At 40.4% G+C, this 21,696-nt stretch overlaps 1 protein-coding gene across 1 annotated transcript in view; it reads left to right on the top strand.

Annotated features, from left to right (window-relative positions):
• Positions 1–21,696, top strand: part of FGF9 (fibroblast growth factor 9) — a 78,817-nt gene that overhangs the window by 28,763 nt on the left and 28,358 nt on the right. Inside the window, exon 2 of the mRNA XM_069202255.1 lies at positions 20,032–20,135. Coding sequence (XP_069058356.1) covers positions 20,032–20,135 — 104 coding nt within the window. The remainder of the gene's footprint in view (positions 1–20,031; positions 20,136–21,696) is intronic.

Here is a 21,696-nt window from a genome sequence, read left to right as displayed (position 1 = left end):
GAACCAAGGCTTCTGCTGCATTGGTACACAGAGTGCCTGTCCTCGATATCTCACAGGTGGCTGCATGAGCATCAGTGCACATGTTCACAAAGCACTATTGCCTTGAATTTCAGGTTTGTCAGGATGGACATTTTGCCTGTTTGGTCCTGCAGAACCTTTTAATCTGAGCCATTCCACAGACGGACCACCCTGGGAGGTACTAGTACTGGTATCTATTCACAAGTAATTGATCTGCAGTTCAACGTATCCATCAGCAGAACAAGTTACTTACCTTTTGGTAATAGTCTTTTTTTGTGGATAATCTGACAGATTCCTTGGAGCCCTCCCACCTACCTGTACTGAAGAATTGTCTGCCTTTCCATCTGAAAAGGTCCTAATTTTGGGCTATGCACACTGGTACTTCCAGTTTGGTGATGGGATCCGCGTCTGAGGGTGCAAATAAGCCTCTAAAAGAAATTGCCATCAGTGCACCTGGGTGGTGCTTTTATACAGCTCTGTTTTCCTGTTCCTGAGGGGAAGACGTCAGCACTGGGCCCAACACCACCTACTAGCACAATTTCCAGATGCATTCTGGCACCTAGGGATACTCATGAGGTGGCCTTCTATGGTTAGGTAGGGTTTCTACCAGAAAGAAATTACCAAAGGTAAGTAACTTGTTCTTCTAGAGAAGGCCTCACAGTCCAGGGCTCATCTCTCATGTTTGAGATGCGCCCAACACAAGCTTCCCTTAGCCACTTCAACTTTGCCGCAAAACTTCAGAAATGCTCTTCTTCCTTCCCACTTTGCAGTCTTACATATTCTTATGCCTTTCTACGTGGCCTTCTTCTCTCACCTCCCCCCTTCCTCTCCTGACCCAAAAAAATACATTACCTTTTACTCCTGCGGCTATGGAAATTGTATTGTGTGCACTCTAACTCCTTGCAGCTCAATCTTATCTTTCTTTTTTTTACTGTGCAAAGAGTTTAGAGGCTCCCCTTGTGGCTCTCTGCACTATATATTAATGCCCAAAATAAAAATTAAATGCTGTGTTAATAAATTCCTTAATATTGTTAGTATTTTTCAATCTTGTTTTACATGACCTCTACTAGCTTCTTAAATGGTTTTTGTAATATGCTAATTTATTTGGAAATTAATTTTGTAGGCCATTTACTTTTATCATTCTCTAGTAGCCACATCTCATATCTCCACCAGTGGCCATCCTGACTGCACAGTGGTCTGTCCTTTGTTAATGCTCCAGGCAACATCTCATCATCCAACATGTGTATTGGTTAAAGTAATGGTTTGGTACAAAACCTACACCAGGTTGCGAGTCCCTCAAGTTTTCATGTCTTTGATTCTCCTGAATTGGGAGCAGGTAATCCTCCAATCTCTGCAATTTCAAATCTAGTGACCTTGGGATGTCCTTCCATTTGTATATTTATTCTGGCCCCAAGGAACCTGGGATGGGATTTGTAAGCAATAGTTCCAATACAATGCTATGTTGACAACCTAAGAATCTGCTTGATTCAATATCATGTTAAAAGATTTGGTTGTTTCCTGGAATTTTTGAGAGAAATTAATTGCTAAATCAACAATTTACAATTAATATAAAATCCTGTAAGTCCTTCCTTGACACATTTTTCATGCATTATTAAGCCTACTAGCAAGAGTCCAGATTATATCGTTACAGATACTGGTGATTGGCATTATTAATTGATCTGTTTCATAAAGAACATGATGGTACTTTATTTTACAGGAAAGCATCATCTTGCAAGAGACCAGGTTAGAGTACTGCGAATAGTAGGCTCTGACTCCACAAAGAAAATCCACACCATTAGTTAAAAGGTACCTCCTATCAGCTTACAACTTCTAGTTTCATAACCTAGAATTTGATGGCAGATAAGGACTTCTTGGGTCCACGTACTGGATCTTTCCTTTGGCTTTCTTCACCATTTAAGTCATTACCTGTGCCTGGCTTTACTCTAGTTTCATGCTAATGTTTATTTGATTGCCTAGTGCTTTCTTTATTTTAGGTTACCTTTCAGTTTTTTATTTTTCTCAGAGTTAAGCAGGCATTGCCCCAGAGAGTATACAGTTTAATGGTGTTCACTAAATCCAATGCTTTGCTTTGCGTATGTCTCCATGTTCTTGCTGTGTGTATCTAAGGATATTGCACATAGCAGGTGTAGGAAGTTTGAGATTGTGTTTATAAATCGTTGTAAATTAGCAAGCTTGTTTGACAGAGTTCCATGATATCATCCAATAAAATATTGGTTTCTGGACTTATTTAACTTTTTAGGGTTTTGAGCATTTAACTTGTTTCTGATGTTTACTTACATTCTGAGTTACTTTCACCTGTAAAAGTGTTGAATGTTTCACTTCACTCAAAGAATGAAGTACACACTGGCATGAACTAGACAATGCTCCAGAATCCTTTACTTCATTAGTTACTTTATAAGGGTTGACTTGGAAGGTCAACTTTCACTTTGATTTTTGGAATGATATTCTTTAAAGTAATTTCAAAATGCTCCGTGTGGATCTTATCAGGCACTATACTTAGAAGAGCCCTACAACATTCAAAATCCACGATTGCCAGTCTGGACAACTCCCTGAATTCTACACCTGTAGAGTGAGGATCTTGTATACTTAGATGACCCCACGAGGTGACATGTTCCAGGTTTTTTTTTAAATGTTTTTACTTCGACAAGAACAATCGATTTTGATGGGTTTGCAGCCTAAGATTTGTAATTACTTCACTGTTGCATTTCTAGTTTTAAGAAATTATGGGATCCCTTATCAGAAAAAAACTTGGAGCGACAATCACAGGCAGCCAAGGCTTAGATTAGACAACATTTTGAATACTGCATTTTCCACCTTGAATTCGCTTTGTTAGCCTGGACAGCCTATTTCTCATGAGTGGCACTGTTTCATGTTGTAGTCACCGCACTTTGCCTGACTTCGATTTCACAGTTTGAGTAAAAAGCCAGATTTTTATTGCAAACCTTCTTTCTACATTTTTAATAATTGCTCAACGTTTAGTTGCCAAACAAGCTGATGAATTACATACATTACTAGGTTACTCATATTTTGTCATGAGATAGAATTGCGTTAAAATATATCTACTTGGAGACCTTAAGAGAAATATTGTGTGAGTAAACAGAGATGAGACGTTGACCTCGTTGTCTGTCACACTGTGAGAAATTGAACCTCCTTGTAGGAACTGCTGCTAAGGATTAGAATTTCGACTGGTAGGCAATGTGGTGTTTTCACTGATGGAAGCTTCTGTGGTTGCCTGTCGCTCCCACCCCTTTCCTTCTTACTGACCTAACCCTCTGTCAATTCTCTCGGCCAAGGACAGTTTTACTTTGTTACTTTCTAAACCAATGATTCCCAACCTTTTGACTTCTTTGGACCCCCACTTTATCAGTACTGGAACCCGGGGACCCCCACTGAATCATTATTGGAATCTGGGAACCCCCCAATGAGTCATTACTGAAAGCTAGGGACCTATTCTGTTAATATTATTGATTTTTCTAAGCGGCTGTGGATCCCCTGAGGAGGCTTTGGGACCCCCAGGGGTCCCTGGACCACAGGTTGGGAACCACTGTTCTAAACAGCATGTCCATTTCGTCTTTTGTATTTTCCAGCCATTCCACTGCTGTGGATGTGCAGATTGCAATATTGAATTGTTGCATCCAACCTAATCTCCTAGGTGTAGGTCATTTTATCAATACTTACGAAGTATTCGAATTTGAGCACCAACTTTAATAAGCTACAATTTGAAAACTGTGGCGTATTTCTGAGTTTAGCAACACAATGGCAAACATATTCACGCTTTAACTATAGCATTTCAGATTGATTAACCTCCCGGCCTTGAAAGCCTTTATGTTGTCATTACAACCCTATTCCACATAGGCACTCGTGGTACGCTTAGGATTCCTATTTCTTCTTGCATACTCCATTATTGCCTACATCCCATAATAGATTCTGATTGAAGTAATGAATTCCATTGTGTTGTAGGTGATCATGATACACGTTATCCATGTCTTATTCGGAGAGGGCATTAAAATATGCTTGTATGAAATATCATTTGAGTGCTCAGGGAGTGCATGTATCCTTTGTAGAGTGGTCACAGAGTAATCCATTTTGGGTGAGTGGTCATGGAACATTCAGATCTCTGATGGGTTCTCATGAAGTGGACATATCCTGTTTCATTGGAGGAGTACTCATGCAGCTACTTTTCCCACACTTCTAAGTGAGAGTTAAAGTGTGTATATATGCAATAAACTTAGATTTGTAGGTAATGTGTATGCTGATGGATGGTTGTTCATGAAATTCATACAACCCATGCCCCAATACCAATGTGCGTGATATGACAGTATCTTTAAAGAGGGGCTCACATAGTTGATACATCTGCATGGCATTTACTTAGTGCCTAAATACCTATGATTGTCCAGGTAGTGTATGTATGCTATATCCCTGATGGATTCTTATAGGTTATATGTATATGTTTTGAGAATTTTTGGAGCTTTAAAAGCACATGACCGTTTGATAAGCACAACAAAATACTTGTGGCTTATCATCCTGTGCAGGTGCTCATGTATTGTCTGTATCTAATAATATTAGTTGGGTCCAGATGGAGGTTGTTTACTCTGCAAGTAGGTAAAATATATTTATTAAGCACACAATACCAAAAACTGTGCGATGTTGAAACGGCCAGGAACATGACAGCACTGATGGAAAAGCTCAGAAAAGAGTGTCCTAGGTGATGATGATTCAGAGAGAAAAAAGCCATGACTTGAGATGCCTTCTGATCTACTACCCTGTTGTACACTTTGCACCTAAAGATTTGTATGTGGAAATTGCATCTAGTCTAGGCTCTTCAAATTATTGTTCATAAACTTCATCAGACCCCTCTCCTCCTGATGGGCTCTTAAAAACAGCAGATAGCAACTGAAAAGGTGTTTATATCCCAATAGATGCTCATTGATTTCATATGTCTTTTGTCTCTAAATGGGTGCTGGTGCTTGTGTAGAGATGCACACGTGTTTTAATGTAGTAAATTAATCTTTATTTCTCCAACATGTTACCTCCAGCTTCTGTTCACCTGCTCTGGTTACTCGCCACACATTTCATAACAATACACCACCACCCCGCCCCCACATTCCAAATTTCATGTCATCTTACATAGCTAACATACATTCAACTCTACACATCTTCCCCCTTATGCAAACGAAACATATTTTGCACATTTATTAAAAGGAAACCAATAACTTCAATACCTTCAATAACAAGAAATAAAGGAACAATATAACCAACAATAGATACATGTATTTTCTATGATATGTGTTTTTATATGTCATATGACTATACACTACATGGTCTTTGAGTCCTTCAGTGTCACTCACAGCATTACCTGGATGACTTCTGAGTTTGCACGTGTTTTCCAGGCTACGTGTGGATCCGTCTTCCAATACTACCACCCTCCGCTTCACATTTCTCACTTTGAACGATCGCAATAACTTATTATCTCCTTACCTCTCTTCCTTATCACAACCCAGACACTGACCTCCACATTCATCTTCTTTGCACCTTTCGTAACATCCTAATATGCCATGTTTTGTTGCTGTTTCACAGTACCACTTTATTTAAACTGTATTATGATCCGCTCACACACAGGGGGTCATTATGAGTTTGGCAGATGGAAAAGGCCGTCTGCCAAAATCCAGCGGTCAGATTACCACCAGTGCGTGGCCCCCTTCCCGTGGGCCCCATTAAGAGTTTCCCACTGGGTCAGCAGGTGGAAAGACAGTTTCCACCCGCTGGCCCAGTGGGAAACTGCCTACAACATTGACGCTGGCTCATAATAGAGCTGGCGGCAATGCTGTAGTGCGTAGGGTGCACTAGCACCCGTCGCAATTTTCACAGTCTCCAAAGCAGACAGTGAAAATCGCGATGGGGCCCCCCCTGGGGCACCCTGCATCTCGTTTCCACCAGCCATTACATGGTGGATTAAGACCGCATTACTGCCAGCCCCTCCAGTGGAGAACTGGTTGTGCTGGTGGGCCAACTATGGCAACCGCCACATTGGCGGCGGTCTGACTGCCACCGCGGCGCTGACGGTCTTAAGACTGCCATGGTCATAATGAGGCCCACAGTGTTTACTCTTCAACCATGCAGGAATCTCTTTTCTTTCAGGTTCTCTTCCTGTGACAGATATAAAAAGTGATACTCCTGTCACTGAATGTGCAGTTATTCTGTATGCTCAAGTTAGTTTCCTTAACTCATTCTTCCATGGTAATTTGTTAGCTAAGGGTAACTGAATATTTTCCATGACTAATTGATTAATCCTTTCTACCACACCATTGACTTGCGGTCTGAACAGAGATACTCTTCTAAGAATCCCATTTTCATTACATATTCAGTCATACTCCTAGAAACAAATTGCACCCCATTATCAGAAGCTAATGTCCTGGGAACACCTTTTTCCATGAACACCTTTTCTAGGAATCTGATCACATTCTCAGTATCAATTAAGCCCAAGGTTTTTGTCACAAACCATTTGGTGTGGTAATCAATTAAAATGATCAGGTACTTGTCAATAGATCCTAATCTAGCAATTGAACCCAAAAAAACTATGGCTACTCTTTCCCCCAATTTGTCAGGCAAATCCACCTCAATCCAAGGGAGGTTCCCTCACAAACTTGGTCTTGTCACTATTAGCACACGCGTAACAATACCATACTACTTCCTCAACATCATCATTCATTTAGGGCCACCCAAATGACTGTCTTACACTAATTTTTTGCCTTTTTGCAACCCAAGTATCCTTCGTTTGCTATCTGCAGTATTCTGTGAAGGCTCCTAAGCATGATTATTTGGCCTCTTCTCATCAACTTATTTTCACACAAGCCCAATTCATTCTTCACATTATGATATGACCTTATTTCTTTACTTTGACTTTTATCGTTCTAGTGCTGTCTTACATTTTACATATAACCCAACTCTCAGCAAAGAGTCCACCTCCATGGCAGCCCTCCATTTGTCTTTTTCAAGAGCCACTTCTTCTCCACCGTTCAACACCTCCTGTTCTGTTTCATTTATAGATACCCTGATAGGCAGCCCGCCACCACATTCTTTAAACCTTTCATATATTCTACATCAAAATTATATTCCAACACCGACAGAATCCACCTGGATATTTAGGTGTTCTAAATCCTCTGAATGGGACAGATGGAACCACTGGGTATGAAGTACTATGGTTTTTGCTTTTTGTTCTGGAGGGGTAAGTAGGGGCCATCATATATTAAATATTGTACCCACCATATGCATATGTAGTTTTCATGAGTAGTGTGGGCAACCTTTGAGGAGAGAGGGATATAGCATTTGGATTGGGGAGTATTGGTTCTCTTTGTGTTGCATCAGGGAAGATAAGAGCAAGATTAGTCTCTCAGGCATGAAACTATTATAGTAATATATCGCATCTTTTGGAAACTTCATCAAGCGAGCATACTAGGCACACCTCTAGAGTGTAATCATGTACTTAAAGATGTGGGTTGAATAAATGTGAGGCTCAGTGGGTGATTTTATGTCATGTTATGTCTGTGCAGGTTATGGGTTATCCTGAAAGTGTATAGTATGTGGCAATCCTGATGAAAGCGTTTGGCTGAAACGCGTGTAGATATATAATGGAGTAACCACAGTTGGTTAACAAATATTGGTGGACAAGAACTACAAATTAATGGAGACCAATGGACACTGCCAAGATTTATGCTGGGATTTGAGTTAAACAATCCCCTTAGAATTAAAGGATGAAAACAATGGAATAATTAATTGAATGTGAATAGATTAACCTTGGTCAAAGGTACTACTGGCGTTTAAAGAAAGTCGACGCATCTCTTGTCACCATGTGGTTGAGGGGGCATTTTTAGTAAGCTGCTTGATTTGATTTGAATTAATGGAGTATAGAATGTATGATGGATGGGTATGAGTCTGGGATGCACAAGTAAAAGTAGAGTGAGGCAAGAAAATATAGTGCGAAGGAAGGTGATGCAGGAATAAGAATTTTTATTATATGCGAGTTGTTTTGTAATATTTGATAATGTGCAATAAAATATGAGTGAATAATTTTTGTATATATATTGGGATGCTAGATAGGAGTTGTTTCCTTTTTCATTTTGCATTTTTCCCCTGGCCTGTAGGAATTCAGGGAGTCCCTTTTCATGTATTTAGATCCACCTGGATATTCTGCACGTCACATTTCCTTCAAATCCCTTGCCTCCTTTGATGAAGTGTATCAGTGGTTTGTAGTCTGTTCTAATCCTGAATGGCAATCCCCTCACAAATTACTTAAAATGTTTGATGCTCCTACAACATGCTAAAGCTTCCCACTCAATTACAGAATAGGAGGCTTCTGCTTTCGGAAGATGCTGAGATGCAATCCTTACTACATGTCCCTTTTCATCTCTCACTTGTCAAAACTGCCTGTAAAATTCCTTCCTTCACATTCTCGAAAGCTTTTTCACATTCACTATACCATTTGAAAATGGCATACTTTTTCATCAATAGTCTCAGCTCAAGAAAGTTAGTGCCTATTTTATCGCAATTACAATATTTTTCTTGGGTTTGATACAATCCTTGGATATTTCATGCCCCAAATAGGTAACCTGCGTCTTCCTCATGTGACGCTTCTCCTTTCTTATTGTCAAACCTTAGTGTTTTAATCACTCTAAAACCTTCTTAATTAACTCCTTATGTTCCCTTTCATTTTTTCCCACAATAGGAGCATCATCCTGAAAACATAGGACATTGTTAATGCCCTTGAATATCTGTTTCATCAGTCTTTGAAACACCACTCAGGAAGATGCAAGCCCAGAAGGCATTCTCCGATATCGAAAAGCCCATAGGAGTGCTACTAAAAATGTTAGCTGCTTGGAATCTTCCTGCATGTTTGATGATAGCAAGCAGACATGTCAATTGCGCTGAACGCAGTTCCACCCCCCATAGGTGTTAATGTTTCAGAATTATTTGGTAAAGGTTGCCTTTCCACCCGTATGTTTTTGTTCAAATTGTGCAAGTCTATGCACAGTGGAATCTTTTTACTCTTCTTTTGGTGCCACCACTACTGGTGCCAATCATTCTGTAGATTCAATTGGCTCAACACATTTTTTGTTGAAGCAACTTATCCAATTCCTTCTGCAAGGATTCTCTCATCAAATATGGGACGTTCCTAACCCTGTGAAGAACCGGTATAACATTATTCTTCAAAATGATTTTAGGAGAGAAACTAGTCGGTTTACCCAGCTCACCTGTAAATATTTCTCCATTAGCGTTTCCTCATATGATTGCTTTTTGTTGATAGTTGTTTCCATGTATTTTATTTCAGCAGCCATTATGAGTTTTAAAACATTGGGATTTCAGAATATTTTTAAGTACTTCTGGTGACTCCAACCCAATAAATCGAAATCGTAGTTCATTATACATACTTGCCCGTAAATTGTTTTCTCTTCAAATTCAATTGTCATCCTTTTCACCCCTAAAATCTCAATTGCCTTCCTTTTTATCCTACGGTTATAATGTCTGGTTCATTCAATTTACCATCTTCATCTCCCCTGGTGATGCCCCTACAACCCTTCTGCTACTAAGTGTATTTGGATAATAAAGTACATAAACTCCTAGAATTTGCTTATATACTTACCAGTTCTTCTTTTCTGTTTCCTTCCTATGAGAAACTAGAGCTATTGTCTGTTTATCTTTAAGAAGGTCTTGTACAGATAACAGCGTCAACTTTCCTTCACCTTAGTTACACTTTTTTTTCTCTACAAACTTTGGCAAAATACCCCCTTTCCCTGCAGTTACGTCATATGGCATTCCTTGCTGCACACATAGTGCTAGATTCAATGCAGCCAAGTGCTCCACAACAATGGCATTTTATGGCCCCAGGTGCTATTCCTTGGATTTGCACTTTCTCATTGAGTTTAACTTTTATAACTTCTTCCACAGGTAAATTGATTTCAGACACCTTAAATCTTCTGATTTTCATGAGCCAGTTCACTTACGTTGTCTTTACCAAATGTATCCATTTCCCGCAACCACATTGATATGCGCTCCAACCCTTTGGCAATTTGAATAGCCTCCTCAAGTGTGGGATCCTTAGTTAACAGTTTTTCCTTTACGCTTTTATTATTTATGCAACTAACAATTTGATATATTATGAGAAACCACAAAAGTCTCCAAATAGCAGGCTAGAGATAAGCCCTTCAATGTGGCTACATATGATGCGGTATCTTCATCTAATTTTTGTACATGGGAAAAGGACTTGTGACGCTCTAGAACAGCATTCACTTGTGTGGTAAAACGTGCATCTAACATTTGCAGTGACATTTCATATACATTGTTGGGTTGCCCATCACCCATCCCTAAACAAAAAAAAAACAACAAAAAAAACTTTCTGGCGAATCTTCATGTAACCTCCTCCCTTCAATCCCTGAATGATGAAGCAAGATAGCTTGTTTTCGTATTGGACCATATTTGTCCCCACCAGTTGCCAAATATAAGTAAAGAACATTTTTTTTCCATTGCTTCCCAGGTATGCCAGGTGTTGCCTGAAATGTGGGATGGGTCACCTGGAATTGCCAGAAGTGTGGGAAGGATACCATATCTTGGTCATCCATGTTTTGTACTTGGAATGAAATATAAAATAACTAACTAAGATAAGAAGTCAACACAACAGACCAAAAAAGCAAATCACCTGAATAAGTTAATATTAAAAAAAAAAAAAAAAACTTCAGGTATATCAGAGTAACTTGACATCTCAGCGTAGTCCTTCTTTAGTGAAGATGAATCCTACCCACACAGCCCTTTATCGATGTTCTTCATGGTGGTAGCTAAGGGACTTTCTTAATAGCTTTGCAGTTGCACAGCAGCGCAGAAGAAGTGACGTTGTTGCTGAAGTGTTCCAAAGTATTGATAGAGCAGACAATGGTACATGGAAGACTTGTGTTCCTTGGTAAAAAAAGGAACACAAGGAAAAAAAAGTAAAATGTGCATATCAGCACAAAAGAAATCCCAGACAAAGTGAGAGTGGCTTCAGCACTTTTTCTAGGTCCGTAATAATAATAATTTGGACAGGAAGCAATGGGGAGTGGATTAAAAATATAGTGACCTGGGGAGGCACCAAAAGGGAAATGCATGCAAGTACAAATAAGACAAGTGATGGGCGCTGTGGTACTTTGCATTGGCCAGTCCACATACAAATAAATAAATACATACCAAAAAATGTAAAGGTGGGTCGGGAAGCGGAGTAATTATAGATTGTGTGATGGGCACAAAAAGAGCAAAAGCAATGAAACACATACGTCCCATAGAGTGCTCAGTGCAAACTGTGAGTCTCATATCAACAACAGAAGGATACTGCTTGAGTCAGAACACTGTAAGTTCAAAAGGATCTTGGGAGAGAACAGCATAAGAATAGGGATAAAACCATTGAATCAAAAACACATACTTGAGACAGGCAACAAAGCCATCCAATCAAGAACAAGGAGGCAACCCAAAGCCAAGTATATATATTTTATGTATTATAAACAAGATAGATAAATAGATAGATAATTACATTTTGGCACTTTGAAATGTGTTTGTTACACAAGTAGCTCCGGAAGAAATTGATGTTGCACAAGACTCCCTCATTGGGGTTGGAAGGTGGCGGAGGAAGTTATGTGTGGTGCAGCATAGATACTTGAAGAGGAATAGGTTGCAAATTGTAGTCTTTCTTGAGACATGCAGAATCTCAGGGACATTGCAAGTTTGCCACATCTTGTGGCAATGGCAACAGTGGGACAGGGGTTGTTCCATGAGTCTGATGTGTCCCAAACTGTTTTTTTTAACTAGGAGCAAAGTAGGTCAATTTTTAATGTCGTTTTATTATCTCCTTACTTGAAAAATATTCTTTTTGATTATAGAGTGAGGTGTGGCTATAATGTGAAATAAATATGTATCTTAGTAGTGGTATAGCGAATATTCCAGGCAGGCTATTTTTGTAGCTCCACATTTATGTTGTTAATATTTTAACTTACCTCTTGAAGAGAACAGGGTTCCCCTTTTCTCGCTTGTCAGTGAATGTCTGTGATGTTATATGAGGAGACTCTGCTCAATGCAGAAGGCCAGGTTTGTCTCTGTATCTATGTGTGGTTTAGCTGGGCAATTTTGTTTAAACAACTTCCATTGCACTCTTCTATTAGATGAAGAATGTATGTGAAAACCCAAAGAAAAATGGCTAAGCAAGCAGCAAGCTAAAGAGTGAATGTCTTTTTTTGGTAACCACATAGCCACAGCAATTTGATCTGAGGCAGAATGTAGCAAGACACACAAGCCAGGTACAAATGCCATGTTAATAAATCTAGGCTGTTATTGAGCGATTTATTGGAGTGGGCAATACATTTTGCTCTGCCAGTGCAATTGGTGGAATTTTGGCAACTCTGCATTACCTTTTGTAGCGTGGCATTATAGCCAAATTCTGCTGAGTGGAGGAGTTTTAGTGCAAGTGAGAATTGCATCCCTTTTTGCGATTTCCAGACACCAGGAGAGCACTAGGTGAGATTTTCCCAGCGTGGGCGCTCATGACCATTCGCTGTGAAAAGTCTGCTGCTCGAGTAGAAAGTCTAGGAGAGCAGCTGCACAATTAACTCAAGCAGCAGAGGCCTCTGGTGCACTACATGGTGCTGTTCGCACTGATTCTTCAGCAGGGAATGAGCTCCCAGTGCTAAACATCAGCGCAAGCAGCAAAATGTGCCGATTATGGACTGTCCACGGACCGCAGCGGAATCTCGTGGAGCTAAATGTAACTCTGTGAAATTCCGCAGAGTGAAACTCCGTTAGTTCCGCCCACCCCTAGTGATTAATATTAGTGCAGTTATTGGGAAAAGGGTGGAGGGACACCAGATGGGGAAGTCGTAGAGCTATTTACTTTAACCTGGTTATTAACAAACCTTAGGAGCAGGGGAGCAAAAGTTGTGATTGAACTCGTGCCTATCTTGAAAGTTCTGAACAAAACAGAGAGCCAGTCACCTTATATGGGAAGGAGCTTGATCTGACTTGAAATGCACCAGTTGGGTAATTTAATCAATCAAAGATGTCCTAAATTGCTTTCTTTTCCAATTATGGCTAATCCAATATGAAACAATTTCTTGATGATGGCTGACAGATCGTTTCAAACTACTTTCATAAGTCCTTTGGCATTTAATGTATTTGCAGATGTCAATTGGATGCATTTTCTGTTTTGTTGGCCTCCCATTCAATTTCCTCTAGTCTCTTCAATCGTATCTATTTTATTTTCTATGAAACATTTGGCAAACAAGCAACAAGAAGCAAAATTAAGGCATCAGACACCTCTGGGAAACATAATGTGAGATATTTTCTTTGTTCCTATGACAGTCTTAAATGGTGCTTAATTTGTGCTGGTGGTTTCCGGTGCTGGGCACTGGCATTTATTAGTCAACATCTAATCTTATGGCAGTCTGCTACATGGAGGGGTTGTTTGCTACTTTTGAAATGAGCACAACAACAGTTATTTAATAATTTAATATGCATTAAAATGACAGATATCTGCTGTCTTAGCTATAATTAAGGCTTTTAGTGGTCTGCAGTGGTCTGAACTGTCACACTTTTAGGAGTGGGATGGTTAGTAGTTCTAGCACAGTCCTAAGCAGTGCTGGCAGGGACAATGGGTGATGCAAGCTACAGTGGCCTCCTGACGAGGGCCCTGGTACTTCTGTTTTTTGTACAAATTAAGCACTGTTCTTAAAGCAGATGGTCCAATGATTTGCCTACTTTAATGCTGAGGTAGTAGGTAGGTGCTGTTGTTTCTTCTGAAAGATAACATTACATTAGATTAGGCCCCCATCATTCAGATGCAGTTTAAGCTTGTTACTTGCATAGCCAGTGTTGCCATGTGACAAACTTTGGAACCTATTGTGTGTCTGCACTGGACACTGTCCTCTGCCACCCTTGTTAAAGTATTGTCTACTAGAATTTTATATTTGAATGTACTGATTTGATCACCTGCACTGTAAAGCTTATTGCACCCACATTACTGTATTTAAAACTTCAGGAGTTGAAATAGCCATATCTATTTTTTTTCAGTTGGACATTGTGCTTAAGGACATGAGAAACTTGTTATTCTACATGGGTCACCTACAGTTTCTACTTCATCCTCATTTCCTTTTTTATTCAAATGCAGGGGCGGCTCCTCCGCTAAGGTGGAGAAGAGTTGCCCCACTGCTTTCAGCAGAAGGAGAAGGAAAAATAAAATGAGAATAACAAAGCATTATCATGTTATTTTTCAGTTGAGCCAGGTTAGCGCAGGACTGGAGGGAGGACTGGTCTGTGCACCATAAGTGTGCATGTCTGTTTGGCCGGCTGTGTTGGGATGGTCAAACAGACATGAGCACTTTGCATTTCTTCTTGAGGCTGTATGGCACAGCCGGGAGGAGAGCCGAAACAGGCCACTCGCACCAATTATGGTGCTGCTGTCATGCTGGTGAAAGCAGCATCAAGATTGGCTGAGGGGAGACTGGGAGCCTGTGCGCTTCCCGGACGAGGACGGAGGAGACGAGTCCATCTCTGTAGGAGACTACTAAGTGTTTTTTTTTTGTATTTTTTTTTTTTTATTTTTTTTACCCCCTGCCCTGCCACAACTTTTCAGTGGCAGCTGCCACTGTTCAAATGTTGCTTCTGCTTGTATATAAAATGCATGTTTTGAAAGTCAAACAAAAGTCCCTAGATATCAGTTCATTACATTAGGGTGCGTATAGACGTGTATCTAACACTAATTATCAGGGATGAATTTTGAGGTATTGTGCCATTAATATTGTAACCAAAATATATTCTGACAGAAATATTTTGTATAAAACTATGTCTCCCCTATTGAGGTTGATAATATAAATCTACATTCAATGTACCAATGTTTTTGCGAATGCCTAGGAACAATATTTCTGTCAGATGATATTTTTCTTTATGCCATTCTGATGTACAATGAAACTTTGTCTCTGCGATGTACACCTTTCACAATAGTAGTGTATGCATTAACAAAGGTAGTACTTGATTAAAAAAATGTAAGATGGAAATTGCAAAAGCACAGCAGCTTTGTTATTCCCCATGTGTAACAGTGCATTTTTTAAATGTGCATCATTCTTACTGTCTCGTGCTGGTGGGATAATAAAGATCATTCACTATCTGTGATAATGGTTGAATTTGTCAAAGATAGATGTTTGGTGGCAGATTGCATTTGTTATGGTAGGAAAGCCAGGGTAGACGGGTGTAGAGGCAAGCAGTGCCCCCCCTCAAGGCAGCATTAACTGGAGCAAGTCAAGAAGGAAAGGCCCTTGGGAGAGGAACACAAATATAAACGTGGGTAATGAACTTAGCAGTGATGGGGAGGCAAGGGTGTAAATCCTGCCTGGACCTTCCCCTACTTATCCTGCCCATAGTGCAGACACTTAGGGTGACATGAGTTTCAGAGACCCCTCACTACTTTTTATGGTAAACCCCTCCTTATTTTACATTATGCTCTTCTGATGAGTGATGAGGAGCACAATTAAGTGAGAAAGAGCACAGCAGTGAAAGAACCTCAGATGAGTGTAGTGCTTAATTAGTAAATTAATAAGTGCCAGGGCCTATTTCTTAGGAGGCCACTGCAACTTCCACTATCTACGTTCCATGCCTGCTCTGCCAAATTCCAGTACCAAGGACACCTATTTATCATTTCAGTCCCACAAATGTCAAAAATTTGACTATACTAGGTTATCCACAGATGTAAGAATGGCCTGAGCATCTTGGTTTAACTACTTTTGTAATCGTACATTGAATTGTTAAACATCTTGCTTATATGCTTTTTACAAACAGTCTGACAGCATTAACATATGCTGAAATGTCATAAATATGTGCCGGTGTTCTAAAATGAGTGTCGGCGCTGAGCACTTGCAAACACCAGCACAAATTAAGCACGGGATGAGTGACACTCTGTAGCTGTTGATTATTTCCTCTCACAACGAGCGAATAGAGATGAACGCTTATATAAGAGGCTCACTTACTGTGTGAGTGTGTGTGTACATATATGTACCTTTAATTTAAGATTTATTTTGTCCATGTGAGCAACTAAGAAGAGTTTTATACTGGGCACCAATATTTCTCAGGACTACACAGGAAGAGTGATTGCCTTTTGGTCATCGGATCTGCTTCACGCTCTTCTGCAAATCGTTTCATTATCGTTAAGGTATCTCCATTCGGCATATCGAGCTTATTAGTGAGTTAAGTGATGTTTGCATGGCCATTGTGCGCATATTGATTTTGAAATCCATGGGGGAGGGTAGAATCAACCTAGATCGGCCAAGCCGAAAAAGCACCGCCTGGGGTGACCCCTTTGGCAAAAAAAACCAGAGACTGACCCATTTCTGTGTGCTTGGCCACACATGCTGTTTCTGTACATTGTGTGACTGCCCCTCTGAATAATCCATGAAGCAATGATCCATATACCCTTGCAAGAAATGCATTTCATCTTTGCGTCCTCCCGACCGCGGCGCTTTCCTCTGGAGGATCATTTTAAGCCTTATTTATGTGGCTCGTGGCTGTTATTGATTGGACTACAGCCTATTTTGTCACAGAGGCAAAATGAATTGTTCTCAAATCCGTGTAAGTGCTTTTCTATAAGCCATCTGGGACCCTCCACATTGTAACAACACGGTAATGTTACACGTTATTTCAGTTTAACATGTAAGAGGAACTAGAAGTAATTCACTGAATGGCCCCATTCTGGCCTAAAATTCTCCGTCCCTGACCCTGCTCGTGCATCAGAAACATTCATTGTCACGAAGAGAGTGTTTTCCAACTGCCAAAATATCCTTCAATTTGGTGGTTTCGTTTTGAACTCTCGGTCCAGTGGGAGACTGGTAATGCAGCATTCACCATTCGTGCACCAGAATCGCAATCAAATATTCCTGTTTTTGTTTTGATGACATGACAGATTTAGCAGGCTGCTATTTTTCCCAAAAGGTCGGCAGCACAATTTCTACCTAGATAGGCACTGTTTGTTACAGATTCTCTGCAGGGGCCTACACAGAAATTCGGCTGATAGAAATAAAATACTCTATCAGACGTGCTGCAGTTGCGTAGATGGGTTTGTTAAGGTTTCTTGAAATGTGCAAAGTTAACCTAACTATGTCATTTGGCTTTGACTCTGACTCCTTGGTCTCTTATTTCAGAGTGAATCAGAGGGCGAGGGGGTGGCATATGGTCTGTGCTAAACCCCACATTTCCCCTCTTGAGTGCAGTAAAGACAGCCCTCCACTGAAGAGCCCTAACATATCTCTTGCATCATAATTAAACCCCCTTGCTTTAGAAATGTGCCAGAATAATAACCGCAGTTTGTAAATGCTTAAAGCCTTTTCTAAAGCTGTGAACACACTTTTCACACAGAATATTTATGGGACAGCACTTTTCGTTCTCTAACAAATCTTTTCCCTGTACATTTCAGACTACGGGCTCTGCAACCGTCGACACTAGTATCTCCTTGCTGTGTTTTTGGAACGGCGTGAACTAAAGCCACCCGGAAGTCTTATTTACATAAAATAAGATTCGGCACTGCACATAGCAGAAAAACATTTCATGAACCTCCCTCCTTGGTTCCTGTGATTTTGATGTGTATTATTGTTTTAATGTAAGAAAGGCTTATTACCCCCCCCCCCCCATCCCCATTGTGAAGTTTATGCAGTGCTGCTTTCTCCCTAGATTTTGCATGCAGTTGCATCATGCAGTATTTTCCTGCACTTACGGATGTGGCGTGTAAATACTGTGGAAACAGAGTAGTTAAAATTTGTTTCTTGCGGAGACCAGATGTGCAACCATTTTCCTCGCCTGTGCTGCCTATAGGTTTTCACGATGAAATCAGATCTGTGTAGTAATTTTTTTCTGAGAATTAGTATGGCGATGAAACGGGATATGCTGTTTTCTCACGAATTTCTTGTCAACCGTATTAGTGCTGTGCTGACTATATTTTCTTCAAAAACAATTCTGAAAATAGTGAGTAAGCGATATCAAAAATATTGCAAAAGACTAGATTTTCATATGAAAAGCCAAACCTGAAGAAATGTGTGCTCTTCCCATATTTTTTTCTAAAGTTTTTGCAATAAATACGTGAAGGTCGCTTGAAAAATAACATAGTAACTTTGCACACCCTTACTTTTTCCCCCTATGATTCTGTTTTCCGGTATTCAGTGAAATATGCTATGGGCTGGGATATCATTACTTTTTCTAAAGGTTTGTTGTACCACAGAGAGAACTAAGGGCCTCATTACGAGTTTGGCGGTCTTAACCCTGGCCCGCCAAACTCCCGGGGAGGACGCCACTACCATAGCAGTGACGTTTCCCAGAGCGTATTACAATGTTCCCGCCGGGGACTTTGCATGGGCAGTGCAGGGGCCCTCCTGGCCAGCATCCTTGCAGTGTTCACTGTCTGCTTTTCAGACAGTGAACATTGCGCGGGTGCTGGTGCACCCTGCATCCTACAGCATTGCCGCCGGCTCTGCTACGAGCCGGAGACCATGTTGTAGGCTGTTTCCTACTAGGCCAATGGGTGACAACTCAGGTTTATGCCTGCTGACCTAGCAGGAAACTCTTAATGGGCCCAGCAGGGAGGTAGCCACTATGGCGGCGACCTCCCAGTCGGAGGTACGGCAGATGGCCTAAACTGTCCACTGAACTTGTAATAAGGCCCAATAGGTCATTCTTGATTTAAATTCCCCCCCCGCTCACTTACTTTCTTCCAGTATAATTTGAAAGGTGACTTTAGCAGCACAAAAGGATGATGGACGGCGTGCTGAACAATGCAAACACTCACCCCCAGTCACAGATCTGGGTTTAATCCATTGTTCTCTTGCTCACCATGCCACCCCAGTTTGGACCCAGCCATATGCAAATCAGTCTTGACCCTGTTCCTCATGGGAAGAGTCCAGCCCGAACTGCCAAGCCAGGTCCTCCCTGGACCGGAAACAAGCATTCAGGGACCAGTTTCCGGGTATCACCCTTCATCAGTCAGGCTAGCTTGAATCCAGTGGCACAGTGAGCAAGGGACCCACATCTGGGCATACCCTTCCCTCATAGGGCAACTTTAGCAACACAAAAGGATGATGGACGGAGTGCTGAACAATGCAAACACTCAATTTGAAAGGTGTACACATGCCTCTTTTAACAAGACCTGTTGTAGCTTGCCTATAGAAATGTTAATGCAATTTTTACACAACAGATTTAAGTGAAAGGAAAAATTAATGTGACACAGGTGAGCCATTTGAGGACATCATTGAGCACTCCTTGACTAAGGAGTGAAGGATCTTAGTCTTTTTATTGTACAGTCTGATTCCATTACAAATACTCAGTCTACCAAGGATGCTAACTCTTTTGACACGTTTGGCAACTGTTTCAGGTCACCTTTTATTTGCAGGTACTTTTGCATATCGTTTGCATAAAAATCAAACAAATTATTTTACTTTTTTCTTTGAGTGGCTCTATACATACTTATGTGATAGTGATGTCAGAGGCTCATTCTGGAATAAAAATACAAGTAGGCGTGCCTGACTTCCTTATTGATTAAGGATCCTGGGCCTGCTTGCTTAGTAAACTAATGCATCTGCTCCATTAATTTGTGTTTGACCTCTGGGTCATCGGTTCAAATCCTGGCAGGTGAGCCTTTCATGTTCTGAGGTCAACAGAATGAGTACCATTAAGTTGAGTAACAATAAACATCTGTGCCAAGTGACCAAAGGGTTGAGTGTACATGTTACAAAAACACACAAGAAGGCAGAAGTTGGGCTAGTATCTTAAATCTCTGTGATTACTAAAGTATTTCTGTTGCCTGGGGAAAACACACTTTTAATTATTGTTGCCATTTAATTTGTGTTTTTCCGATAAATGAGACAGACAATGTTTAGATTTTTGTCCCTTTAATAATCACAAATGATTCTGTTTAGTATAACAAAGAGTTTATATGTTTTTGTTTATTTTTTGTAGGCATACTAGAATTCATAAGCATAGCGGTGGGCCTCGTCAGCATTCGAGGTGTGGATAGCGGACTCTACCTCGGAATGAATGAGAAAGGAGAGCTGTATGGGTCGGTAAGTTCTTTCTGTTTTAGGACATGTCAAGATCTCTGCACACCCTCATCAACATTTGCTCCCAGACTTACACCCTTCTCCCAAACTTAGACCGTCAATAAGAGAGACACTGCACATTATACAGCCATTTGGATCCCATTTTCTGTCATCAAGCCCATCGGGTGTGTTCAACTCTCTTCCTAAAGTTAAATAAATAAAGGGGCTACATTGTTGACCGCACAATTTCTTACTTATGACCTAAAAAAAAAAGGGCCTTTCTTTTTAAGCATTCCCTACCAGATTGTGCAAGTTGTCTGGTTGATTGCTTTCCATTGGTTGGCTGTATTGTCACTCGCATTTGCTTGCTTCTTATTTGAAAGCTTGCCTTCCTGTTCTTGTGTTTGTCCCTCCCCTAAAATATATCCTCTTTATGATCCTTTTGATTGGGTGACTTGTATCCTTCCACTGCTCACATTTACTGAACTACTTTTTTTTTTTTTTAGATTAGCAGTCCATGAGAGTGCATGTGTTTTTTAGCTTTGTCCCTGGAGTGCTGATTCTCCACCCACACACCCAAACATCCTCACCTCTCCCAGCTTGTCTGAAAAAACACATCATCATGGATGTTTTTGCTGGGATATGGTTGAAAAGGTTTTTGTTCTATCTTCTGCATTCCATATAGCGCATGAAAAACAAGCTTTGGTACAACAAGAGTTTTATGGTTTTAGATGAATAGCTATCTGCTGCACTCACTTCGATGGCCTTCTGAGGCAGAAGGTATACTTAGCATGACACTTTTCCTGGAGTCCATAAATCTGCTCCCTGGGTTCCACAGACAACCTAATGACTGAATCCTGTGAAAAGTAAATTAGGCAAGTGTTTCTCTTTGCATTCTGATAATGCCTTTTTTAAATTCTGTTCAGAATATTTGAAAACTAAATCATGCTATTTATAAAGGTTTAAAACTTTGAATTCAATGTACAGTTTTGAGGTATCATTAGATAAATAGTTACGTCTCCTTTCTTACAGTACTTTGATTTTTGTTTTTACTTAAAAAAAAAAAAAGTAATTTTTTTAAATCAGTACGTTACAGAGAAAGTTTGTCAAAGCTTGCACATGTATTATAAAGGCGAGACCTACTGACTTTTCCAATGTGTGTTAAGTTTTTTTTTTTTTATGCCAGCCAGAAGGTGAAAAATAATATTTTTAGTGCTCTAATCCTACCAGAACCATATTATGGAGACCAAGCAAGCACACGTTACTGCCCAAATTGAGCTGGCCAACTTTAATCCCTAAAAGATATTACAAATTTCCAAATCTTTCCTGCAGCCTAAAGCCCTTTCTCTGGAAATCCTCCCTCACAGACCCTTTGTGACCAGATTTCATCCTTTTTTGAGGATAAGATTCTAATCCTACAAAGAAGCTTTTCAACATCCAGCTCCACAACTGCTATCCTCCAGATAGGCCGTTCGATACCACAGTTAGCCTCCTTCAAGATAGGCCACCCAATGCGAGGTTGGCCGCCTTCCTTGAAATTTCTCTATCAGTCTCATCAAGCCATTCTTGCCTGTAATTTAGGCTT

Source organism: Pleurodeles waltl, chromosome 8 (assembly GCF_031143425.1).
Source record: "Pleurodeles waltl isolate 20211129_DDA chromosome 8, aPleWal1.hap1.20221129, whole genome shotgun sequence".
Lineage (NCBI taxonomy): Eukaryota > Metazoa > Chordata > Amphibia > Caudata > Salamandridae > Pleurodeles > Pleurodeles waltl.
The sequence above is the reverse complement of the archived record's forward strand: the minus strand, read 5'-3'. Positions and strand labels throughout refer to the sequence as shown.